Raw genomic sequence first — 10,861 nt, forward strand, 5'->3', positions numbered from 1 at the left:
CAGGGGCTCGATCCCTATGTCCCTCCTAAATTGGTTTTAAAGGCATTTCCCAAAGAAACTCTACAAGTCTGAAAGGCAGTGATAAGATGGAGTAGGTCTTCGGCTCCACCTTCCTGGGGACAGCCCTCCGGTGGTTGTCTTATAAATTCTGGGGGCATGTGGTGGGGTATGTGTGTGTCACTATTTTATTCTTACATCTCATCAGAAGGAAGTCAGCAGTGACCATGCTTTACCTATTTCCACACTGGCGGAGGGCAGTGCCTTACGGAATGCTGCTTTCTAGCTCAAGCTGCTTGGATCCTAGTTCCACAGACAGCTATCACGGTATCATTGGGCATGCCAGTCAACATTTTGGAGCCTTAGTTTACTCACCTGTAAAATGAGAATAGTAACAGGGTTGCCGCAAGGATAAAATGAGCTGATTCATGTTAGCATGTGGCACGTGCTCAAAAGAACATGCTTCACCTTGTGTTTTAGAAATGAATCTTCAGGGGGTGCCTGGATGGCTCAGTCAGAAGAGTGTATGACTCTTGATCTCAGGGTCGTGAGTTCAAGCCTCATGTCGGGTGTAGAGATTGCTTAAATAAAGGTTAAAAAAAAAAAGAATTCAGAATCTCTCCAAATTAATAGGTCTATAGAGAGTCTTGACTTGACTAATAAATATATACAAGTAAAGCTAACTAGGGGCGCCTGGCTGGTTCAGTCCAAAGAGCGTGTGACTCTTGATCTCGGGGTTGTGAGTTAAAAGTAAAATCTTTTAAAAAATAAATAAAATAGGGCGCCTGGGTGGCTCAGTCGGTTAAGCGACTGCCTTCGGCTCAGGTCATGATCCTGGAGTCCCGGGATCGAGTCCCGCATCGGGCTCCCTGCTTGGCGGGGAGTCTGCTTCTCCCTCTGACCCTCCTCCCTCTCATGCTCTCTCTCATTCTCTCTCTCTCAAATAAATAAATAAAAATCTTTAAAAATAAATAAATAAATAAACAAAATAAAAGTAATCTCTACACCCAAGGCGGGGCTCAAACTCATGACCTGGAGATCACCAGCTGCATGCTCCTCCCGCTGAGCCAGCCAGGCGCCCCACCATAGGTATGATCTTGATAAAGGGGGGGTAAATATTATGATCAGGGAAATGCAGCATGCTACCCTGGTAAGCAGAGGTAGGTGGAGGCAGCTAATGTACTTGGGACAGGGGTCCTAAATTACACTGTAAACAGCAGTCCAACCGGCCTTAGGGTTAACTTATTTCAAGCTTCTGCGCTCCTTGCTTGCTGACCTGAATTCCTTAGTCTGTAGCAGAATACCTCCTTTCCTTGAGGAGCGAAGGACCAGACTCTCCGGAACACTAAGCCTGCTCAGGGTCATGTGCACAAACGATTAACCGCCTGGGCACCAGCTTCTCCCTCACCGAGCCCCCACATTTCTGGCGCCCTCCCCTTCAAAACGCTCAGGCCTCGCCCGGATCGAAGATGGGCTTTGGGGTGTTCGTCCACCCTGTTCCCAGGTCGCCCGCTTCCGGACTAAAGCCACCCCTGCTGCCCCCCCACCCCCCGCGCTCGTCCCTCTAGTATGGACCGTGCACCGGAGCGCCCCAGCCCGAGCGCGGAACGGCCGGCAGCGTAAACGAGGACGCGAGCTCCGTTCCCCGCGCGTTGCTCGCGGGCGCCGGGCCGGCTCCGCAAGCGCGGGCACCCGTGAATCGCGTGCTCGCAGGACGCCGAGACCAGGGGTGCCCCCGTCCACTCAGCCGCGAAGTGCCAGGGCAGGAACCCCGGCTGCCTGCCCCGCCACCAGGCCCACGAAGGGGTCAACCGCGCCCGTGGTGCTCCACCCACGTGACCGGCAGCGAGCGACCCCGACCCCCCCCGAATGCGCGGCCCGGCGTCCGCGCTCTCGCGAAGGGGCGGGGCGAGCCCGCGGCCCCGCCCTCAGGGGGCGGAGCGGGCGCCGCACATGCGCCGGGCGAGCTCCATGTCCGCGCTGCGGGCGGTGCTGGGGTTCGGGCTGCTGGCCGCGGGCTCGCAGCTGCGGCGCGTCCCGGGCCAGGCGGGCGCCTGCCGCGCGGGGCCCGCGTGGTGGGGGACGCGGCGGCCGCACTCGGGCGGCCCCGGGGAGCCGGCGGGCATGGCGAGCCCGGCAGTGAAGTACCTGAGGTAGGCGAGGCTTGGGCGGGCTCGCTCGGGGGCGGGAGCCGGGGCGGGCCGCGCGCAGGGCGCCCGGACTGAGCCTGCGGGTGTCCGCAGCCAGGAGGAGGCCCAGGCCGTGGACGAGGAGCTGTTTAACGAGTACCAGTTCAGCGTGGATCAACTAATGGAGCTGGCTGGGCTGAGCTGCGCCACAGCCATTGCCAAGGTCAGTGGCCTGGGCACAGCCGAGTGGCGGGGCCAGCGGGCCAGGGTGGCCCGGGGCCTCCCAGAGCCCCTCTGACTGCCCTCTGACCCCGCCTCCAGGCCTATCCCCCCACGTCCATGTCCCGGAGCCCCCCCGCGGTCCTGGTCATCTGCGGGCCCGGGAATAACGGAGGAGACGGCCTGGTGTGTGCGCGGCACCTCAAACTCTTCGTGAGTATGTGGGCGGGGGCGGCGGGGCTTCCGGATCCGGGCTTGGACGACCGACCCCTCTCCTTTCCTCTAGGGCTACCAGCCAACCATTTATTATCCCAAAAGGCCGAACAAGCCACTCTTCACCGCACTGGTGACCCAGTGTCAGAAAATGGACATCCCTTTCCTTGGTGAAATGCCCCCCGAGGTAGGTGGCTCCAGTGGGGTGCCCTCCTCCTCCCCCAACCACCGCCTGTGTCCTGCTCTTCCTCGTGTTCCCAGGCCGAGCCCACTTGCTGATCTTCCTCTCTGGAGGGTGGGCTCTTCACAGTTACCGGGGTGGGGTGGGCGGGGTGGGTGGGTGTGTGTGTGCCTGAACTGTGCTGTATGAGTAGGGGGGAGCCCCTGCCCCCTTCACTTCCATGTCACTCCTTTCTCCCTGAGGTCAGGACCTGTCCTGTAGGCAGTAAACACGCTGGCCATTCCTTTCAGGGGCTGAAGTGACTGCCTCATCCTAAACCCTTTCTGCAGGGACAGGGACTTAAGGATGGGAAATGAGAACTTTGTTTTTAAGTGTAACACATTCTACACAGAGAGAGACTGGGATGGTACAGAGAAGGCAAGTGGCTTGTCCTAACTCCCAGCCTTAGGCGGGAGTCCCACACTGTACCGCCCCCGTGGCAGGCAGACCCTCACAACAGAAAGCGTGTCTGGACTCAGCTTGCCTAAATCAGTGACCAACCTGCATTGACGTCTAGGCCCCAGAATGCCTAGACATTTCATCTGAATGAGATGAAATGATGTTTGTGCCTCTGTGAGTGGCGCGTGCAAAGGATCGTCATCTCTCATTAAGGGCTGTCTGTGCAGCTGCTGACTCTGACATGCTTTCCCCTCCTTCTGCCCCACCACAGCCCATGCTGATCGACGAACTGTACGAGCTGGTCGTGGATGCCATCTTTGGCTTCAGCTTCAAAGGCGATGTTCGGGAGCCGTTCCGTGGCATCCTGGGTGTCCTGAATGGGCTCACCGTGCCCATTGCGAGCATCGACATTCCCTCAGGTGCTGGGTCCAAGGAAGTTGGGGGGTGGGGGGGGATTGGGGCTGGGACCCTGCCCTGTCTTGAGACAGGTACCTAGGAGTCCTCGTTGTTGACCCAAGGCTCAGACCACGCTTAAAGTAAGTTGAGTCAGGACTGCCCTTATATGTTGGATCCAAGAGACCAAAGCCCAGGAGTACACGGAGCTTCGAGGATGCAGGTTCCTTGGGAGGGGACACAGAGTGCCTCCCACTCCTTCAGGACTAGGGTAGAGCAGGGTGTGGAAGAGGAGTAGACCTCTTCCTCTCTTCCTGAAAACCACCCTCTTTCCAGGATGGGATGTGGAGAAGGGGAACTCTGAAGGGATCCAGCCAGACTTGCTCATCTCCCTGACAGCACCCAAAAAGTCTGCCACCCAGTTCACTGGTCGCTACCACTACCTAGGAGGTCGTTTTGTGCCACCTGCTCTGGAACAGAAGTACCAGCTGAATCTGCCGCCCTACCCGGACACTGAGTGTGTCTACCGTCTGCAGTGAGGGAAGACGGGTGGGCTTTCCTCCCAATAAAGACTTAGTGCTCCTCCCCCAAGCTGTGGAGTCCTGGGAGCTTTCCTGGCAGTAAAGGTTAAGGGGTGGCAGAAGCCAGGGAGCGACATGGTGCTACCTCTCCGGGGGAACAAAACGGGCAAGGGGGGTGGCTGTGGCATTTGGGCAAATGAAAACGATTTTCAGATACAGAAAAAAGCTCCCAAGTGAGGTTCTCTGAGCTTTCCCCTTTCCCTCAACAGGGTAGCAAGACTATGGGAGGTTAACTGAAGGAATTTCTTTGGAGGCATCCAAGGAAACTAAGTTGTATTTGGGATGTTCCCAGGCCGGGAGTGGAGATGCCAGTCAGGACTTACACACAGGCTGGGAGCCCGAGCTGATGTTGAATCGTTGACTCTAAGGCTGGGGCTGGTGGCCTGTGGGCTGGATGCCACCTCACACCGGCCACGTTTGCAGGTGGCGTGTCCCTCCAGAGGGTGTCTGCATCCTGCCACTGCCTGGCTCCCATGGGCACCTGAACCCTCGCTCTCTGTCCACACCGTCTGCACCCAACTCTGCGCAGCTGGAGTTCAGGGGTCAGCTTCCTCCTTGGGAGGGGCTCCTCACTGCGAGGGCGCAGGAGACCCTGTCAACTCAGGTCTCAAGCATCAGCTCCTCAAAAGGAGTCCGTGGAGCCCTACCTTGACCTGACCTTCAGGCTCTCTTGTTTCTTCCTTCTTGCTCTCTGGTCGGGGCTGACTCCAGCTCTTTCCTGCTGCCTCCTACCTCTGCTGCTTAAGCCAGTGTGCGCCCCGCTCTCTGCCCCCCTAGTCCTGCCCCCCTCCTCATCCCCTTCACCCCTCACATCCTTCTCTTCCTGGGACCTCCGTCTTTTCTTGCTTTTCCCCTCACGGTGCGCCCTGCTTGCTGCTTCCCCGGCCCCACCATCTGCAGCAGCCCCCTCCACTGCTACTTCTGTGTTTAAGGCCCCCTCCTCCGGCTGCCGCCGCCTCTTGTGTCTGCGGCAGGGCTCAGCGCATGCCTGACTCTCCACCTGCTCTGTCCCCGCACTGGCTGCAGCCTCCTGGCCTCCTGCCCCTCCGTCTGGGACCGCCATCTCCTCTGCACGGTGCTGCCTCTTCTTCATCTTCCTGCGGGGCGGGTCAGCTTGCTCCCTGCTCTCCCACTCTCCAGATCCACTCGTTCCTGCGGCCTCTCCGTCCGCGTTCCCGACAGCCGCTCCCTCCCACTCATCTGCCACCACTGCTTCTGGCTTCTGTCTTTTCTTCTTCCTGCTTCTCCCGCCGGCCTGGCCCGCATCTTCCGGGCACTCCTCTTCTGCACTCCCGGTGGTTGCTGCAGGCTTTCTCTCCTCTCTCTGCTTCCTTTTCTTTTTCTTTTTTTTGGGGAGCTTGCTCTCAGACTGCAATTGAGGGGTCCCAGGGTCCTGTCCTTTCAGACGAGCCAGGAAGGCCTGCTCCTGGGCCTCCAGCCGGGCAAGCTTGGCCTTCATCGTGATCCCAAGACGAGCAGCCCTGAAACAGGGGGCCCAGGTCAGAGCGAGGTACGGGGAAAACAGGCCTAGTCCTCGCGGTTGCAGGCAACACTGTTGTGTGTGTGGCAGGGAATCCTTCCCCTGGCGGGAGAAGCGCACGGAAGGGGCACAGACCATCCTCAAGGGCTGGTGATGGGGAGGAGAGCCCAAGGAGCTAACCACTACTTACTTGTGTGCCGTGCGCCCCTCACAGGCTCGAAGCAGCATCTCATCAGCCAGACTGCTGGGGGGAGATCAGGGATCACAAACAGCTCGTGCGCAGGCCTGACCTCTCCTGCTCTCTAACACATCCCTTCAACACTGAGCTCCCTTTCAGGACCTGGCACTTTATAGGTGCAGGAGAAGCAAAGATTAGTACAACACGGTTCCACCTGAAGAAGCCCAGTCAGGCCTGAGGCTTGGTCCCTTCTCTTGAGATTCAAAGGCCTCTCCTCCCACACACCGCCAGCACTAAAATGAGATCTCACATCTTTGGAGGCTTGGGCCCCTGGTTGTCGTCATCACTGTGGCTCTCCAAGTCCTTGTCTGGCTTCTCCCCACCTGCAGTCAGTGTGGCCGTCTAGAAGGAGCAATCATGGGGGTAGACAAAGCCCATTCAACACCACTGCCAACCCCTCTTCCCCTCCCGGAAGCCCTGGGGAACTGGTAGCCACAGGCAGAAACTTGCCGCCCCCGACACAGCTCCCTGCCGACCCACAGAGGTGGGCTGCCGCTGGGGGGCGGGGGGGAGGGGGGAGCCATCAGTGGGCAGACCAAGAAGGGAGGGGGAGTGCTCCGGGTCATCAGGTCCTCCTGGTGTCCCCTGGGGGTCATCCGTGGTGCTTCTCCCCACCCTCCCCCACACCTCCCGCAGTGCTTGTATCTAAGCAGACTGAGAACCTACTACGGGCCAATGGATTGGGATACAGAGTAGAACGGGAACAAGACCGGTCAGCCCAGATGGATCTACACGTGGGGCGAAGGGAGGATGACAGAACACGGACAATCATAAAGTGTCGCCTGTGCTGGAAGAGGGATACTGATCAGACTTCAGGGTTTGGGGACGTTTCAGGAACTCTGCTCTGGAAGGCCACCAAAAGTGGACAGGTAAAAGGAGAAAGGCAGCAGAATGCTGCAGGCAGGCAGTGGGAAAAGCACGTGCAAAAACTTGCAGGTGAAAAACAGTGGTACCTTCAAAAGAACCCGATCCCATCTGGCTACAAGTGTAGAGGCCCCGAGAGGGGTGAGTGCAGGCCAAGGCCTCAGGGCCCTGTGAGCCAGTCTGACATATCAGGATGGTCATCCTCGGTCGGGGCGAGCCAGAGCCCCAGTGAAATGTGTCAGAGAGCACTCTGGCCACCGTGGCGGTGAAGTGACGGGGAGTGAGACAGGGTAGGAGACTGTGAAGGAAATCCAGCAGGAGAGGGCGATGGCCACAGAGGTGAGGAGAAATGGGAAAGGCTTGCTACAGGACACAGAGAGCCCTCAGCACATAACAGATGGTCACTGAATGTGAGCTCCCTTCTACTGTTGTGCTAGAGGGCGCGAGTCTGAAGATGGATTCTAGTCCTGCCTGCAAGCCACTTTTCCCTGCTTGTGGCCACAACTGCAAAATAGAGGATGGGTCAGAGAATCTGTCAGGTCTCCTCTGGATTCTAAGTCCTTTGCACTGGACCTCCCCTCCCACTCTGCTCTGGCAGTGCCTGCCCATGCCCTACCACCCACGCCCCATCCCCAGACCCATGGGACCTGAAGGTCTAATTCTGGCCAAGGGTCTGGACAGTCTAAGCAAGCGACAGCAAAGTTGCTCACGGGATCTGACAATGTTAGAACAGTTCTAGAATAGGTAAGAATGGGTAAGGCATATGAAACAAATGTTCAGGCCCTGGGAGAGGCCAGAGAAGGAAAAAGGATGGACCCTCTCACCCCCAGCCCCTAATACCTTCACAAACTTCTGATACAGCATGTTGGGCTTGGGATGATTATGACGGGTGGTCTCCTTAGAAAGATGCCTTATCCGTACTCCATCCTGTGGGGAGGTATCAGTGAGTGGGTGACGTGGGTGTGCCCTTCACCCCCCACACGTCCCAGGCCCTCGTGGTCCACATGCCCATCAATTAGCACCCCATACCTGCCCAGTTTCCACAACCAAGCTGGCCGCAGTCTTGTTGAAGAGCTCACTCCACCAGTGGTCTGTGAACTCCCTGGCAGGGTCATGTCCCACCTGCCAGAGGAAGAAGTATGAACTCCAAGGACCTGTCCCTGCCCTGTCTCTGGGGTCCCCCTCTCCATCCACACTGACCTCCCTCAGCCTGCCCAGTCTTACCCCGTGAGTGTCCTGCTTCAGTGTCACCTTGAGGGCCTGGGTGATGCCATTCTCCTTCCGGCCCAGACCTTTGCCTGGAGGACAGTGAGCGACGTGGTTTATCCTCCTGCCTGCCCCGAGACCTCACAGGCACCAGCCTGTGCCACTCCTTGCCACACCACACACCGAGCGTTGGGCCTACACCGTCCCTGGGGGTGCCCTCCAGCCCCCTCTTTCTGGTGCCTGTCCATGCAGCGTCCCTGCCTTTGTCTGAGCCTGAGCCATCTTCTCCTTCATGATTCTTTGAGGACAGAAGTCATGACCCTTCCTCCCTCCCCTAGTCCTCCCAAACACTTCTTTCTCACGACCCACTATCAAATTTCTTCCACTTGCCCATTTTCTGGAAAAGTCAGAAATTTTCTTCCACAAATTTCCCTTTAAACTGGCTTTTCCTCCTCCAGCTGAATGGGCTACATACTGGTAGCCCAGGATGAACGTTACTCCCCTGGGCACGAGGTGGGCAGGGAGCTGGGGGGATGTGGAAGGGGCCCCCCAGGGATGACCTTGCGTCCATCCATGCTTTAGCAGCTGCTCCTCAGCAAACTTCATCCCACGACTCTTGACCTCTGGGGTGATGCTCATGGTGAGAGAGGAGTCCCGATCCGCAGGCCCTCACCACAGAAGGTGACGTTGTTGTCGTCCTTTTAAGAGAAAAGGAGAAAGTGCCTAAATCACCCATCAGATCCATCCTGACTGCTCTCGTAAAAATTCTTTTCTGAACCTGGGGCAGAGACAAAGGAAGGAGGTTTGTCTTTGGGGGAGCTCCCTGTCTGACCATAGAGAGATCATCAGCATGTCCAAAAGTCAAGGAGGACTGGTGTTATTAATAACACCTAAATTTACGGAGAGCTCACCACATGATTATTTCGTTTAATTCTCCCAGCTCAGGAGGAGTTCCTAACGTTCCACTCAGGAAAGCATTATCATCCCTCCTTTACAAATGAGCAAACGTGACTTGCTCTGGGTCACACAGCTAATATGTGTAAGAACGCAACCAGACGGCTTGTCTGTAGAGTCCCACTCTTTACCACCACGTGGTAACAGCTCCCGAGATTCACTGCCACGTAAAAACAAAGAGGTAAGGGGTTTTTAACCTGAGTTATGAGAATACTCAACGGAGCCCATGTCTTACACCCACGCTCCAGCACTCTATCCTCTCAAGTGTGGGGGTTCCACACCTCTTCCCCACTGCCGCTCGCTCTTCAGGCTTGCAGGAACAACACCCCTTTTGAAACTGTCCCACCCTCACTGAGCATTTCGTGCATAACAGGTAGATTACACATACTGTTGTATTGTCTTATTTAATCCTGATCGTCCTGTGGATAGCTATTATCTTTAATTTACAAACAAAGAAAACAAAGCCTGGGTCACGTAGCTAATAAGAGATGGAACTGAAATACAAGCCCAGGCTGCCTGCCTCCGACGTGGCCTCTTTCTATCCTATCACAGTTACTACTTGCATTTCTTTATAGTCATGTAGGTGCTCCGCCTTTTGGAGCCCAGAATGGCATTATCCAACTTATATACAAATCTGCCTCTGAAATGGTTAAGCTGCCTTATCACACAAGACACACAAAACTAAGACCACCACTGCTGACTTAACTCACTAAAGTTAACTTGTATTAAGATAATTTATTATAAGGCGCCTGGGTGGCTCAGTCCGTTAAGCGTCTGCCTTCGGCTCGGGTCACGATACCGGGCTCTGAGACTGAAGAGTGGCAAATTCAGGGTGACTTACATTTCTGTTCACGTTTCTACTATGAGGGATGATTACCTGAAAACGTGATACCTTGAGAGTCCTGACACAAAAGCACTAAGTGATGAAATGGCTCTATCTTGCTTCTTGAATTTGTAAGAAAAGTAAAATTCAGACACTGGGGCCTTTAAGACCACCTCAAAACCCGGCCTCCTCCCGGAAGTTACCTCTGATCCATCAGCCCCCAGATTTTAATAACAACAACAACAACATCTAACACTAAGTCTTTCCTCGATGCCGGCCTGCTAATTGCTTTACACAGATCATCTTATTTCATCCTCCCGACAGCCTATGAGGAAGAGTTATCACGACGTTTGCAAACAAATCGCAGAGAAGTTTATTCCCTGCCCAAACCCAACAGCTGGCAAGCAGCGGACCCAGGCTCTCGGGCGTCCCGGCACTGCTGTTCTTCATGACCCCTCGGCCTCTTACAGCGCGTTGTGTTTCCTGACCTAGGGCTTACCACCGCACTCATTCGAAACCACACGCCCTGGAAATCGGACCCCACGCACTTAATGCAGGAGTGAGAACGCGCTCAGTCGCTGGGACACGGGTGCTTTCACCTACTGACAACGGTAACTGTGGACAGAAGCAACGAGGCCCCCGGCTGTGCGCCGCAGTCTCGTGAAGGCTGCAGCGCGCTTTCTGGAACCACCTCCTCGCCGGCCAACCCGAGCCTTCTAATTAAAGCGGCCCGGGGCCGCTCCTCGGACAGCGGTCCCAAAGGGCCGCTCTGTCCCTGGCCTCCTTCCCCGTGAGGTCTAAATGCAGCCCTCCTGCCGCAGTTCCCCCCTGTAAGGCTACTGTGCTGCTCCCACCTTCACTCCTGAGCCCGGCCTCCGAGCGCCACCGTCCGGGGCGCGGTGGCCGCTGACCGTCACCGCGGGGCCCTCTCCGCGCGAACACGTGCGTCCTCCGGCCTGCGCGCCGCCATCTTCCCGGAAGTTCGGGGTCGGTCCCTCTAGGCTGCCGATACCATAGAGGCGCATGCGCGCCCGGGACTCCAGGTGTGGGGAGGCTCCCTTGATTGCGCTGTTGCGGCGGAAACTCGCCCGCGCGCGCCCGTTTCCGGGGCTCCGGGGGTGTTCTACTTCCGGCCGGGCTCCAGC

At 56.9% G+C, this 10,861-nt stretch overlaps 2 protein-coding genes across 4 annotated transcripts; one reads left to right on the forward strand and one right to left on the reverse strand.

The window, feature by feature from the left end:
- Nucleotides 1-1,953: 1,953 nt before the first annotated feature.
- NAXE (NAD(P)HX epimerase) lies at nt 1,954-4,161 on the forward strand. Its single transcript, XM_045876649.2, has 6 exons — nt 1,954-2,150; nt 2,241-2,349; nt 2,448-2,558; nt 2,632-2,745; nt 3,449-3,596; nt 3,907-4,161. The coding sequence occupies exons 1-6, from the start codon at nt 1,969-1,971 to the stop codon at nt 4,107-4,109; spliced, it is 867 nt and encodes a 288-aa protein (XP_045732605.1). The 5' UTR covers nt 1,954-1,968; the 3' UTR covers nt 4,110-4,161.
- A 246-nt stretch (nt 4,162-4,407) lies between these two features.
- On the reverse strand, nt 4,408-10,846 carry LOC123845813 (G patch domain-containing protein 4). 3 transcript variants are annotated; one of them, XM_045876648.3, is made up of 8 exons: nt 10,571-10,846; nt 8,500-8,637; nt 7,958-8,031; nt 7,763-7,855; nt 7,574-7,660; nt 6,120-6,211; nt 5,822-5,872; nt 4,408-5,632 (listed from the first exon to the last, which is right to left on the reverse strand). In XM_045876648.3, exons 2-8 carry the CDS (start codon nt 8,576-8,578, stop codon nt 4,795-4,797), a joined length of 1,314 nt encoding a protein of 437 aa, XP_045732604.2. In that variant the 5' UTR covers nt 8,579-8,637; nt 10,571-10,846; the 3' UTR covers nt 4,408-4,794. The 3 variants fall into 3 exon arrangements, with proteins under 3 accessions (XP_045732604.2, XP_045732603.2, XP_064449811.1); XM_045876647.3 differs by having other exon boundaries at nt 5,822-5,875; XM_064593741.1 differs by lacking the exon at nt 10,571-10,846 and adding an exon at nt 8,851-9,058 and having other exon boundaries at nt 5,822-5,875.
- Between the last annotated feature and the right edge of the window lie 15 nt (nt 10,847-10,861).

The sequence above is a fragment of the Mirounga angustirostris genome, unplaced genomic scaffold (assembly GCF_029215605.1).
Source record: "Mirounga angustirostris isolate CCGP_5_RB_7025 unplaced genomic scaffold, mMirAng1.0.hap1 SCAF_6, whole genome shotgun sequence".
Taxonomy (NCBI): domain Eukaryota; kingdom Metazoa; phylum Chordata; class Mammalia; order Carnivora; family Phocidae; genus Mirounga; species Mirounga angustirostris.

Excerpts from the sequence above, each read along its gene's own strand:
- NAXE (XM_045876649.2), top strand. The coding sequence starts at position 1,969 with ATGTCCGCGCTGCGGGCGGTGCTGGGGTTCGGGCTGCTGGCCGCGGGC. Across the intron at positions 2,746-3,448 it reads TTGGTGAAATGCCCCCCGAG|CCCATGCTGATCGACGAACT; the intron begins GTAGGTGGCTCC and ends GCCCCACCACAG. Across the intron at positions 3,597-3,906 it reads GAGCATCGACATTCCCTCAG|GATGGGATGTGGAGAAGGGG; the intron begins GTGCTGGGTCCA and ends CCCTCTTTCCAG.
- LOC123845813 (XM_045876647.3), bottom strand. The coding sequence starts at position 8,578 with ATGAGCATCACCCCAGAGGTCAAGAGTCGTGGGATGAAGTTTGCTGAG. Across the intron at positions 8,032-8,499 it reads AAAGCATGGATGGACGCAAG|GCAAAGGTCTGGGCCGGAAG; the intron begins GTCATCCCTGGG and ends ACTGTCCTCCAG. Across the intron at positions 7,856-7,957 it reads TGAAGCAGGACACTCACGGG|GTGGGACATGACCCTGCCAG; the intron begins GTAAGACTGGGC and ends TTCCTCTGGCAG.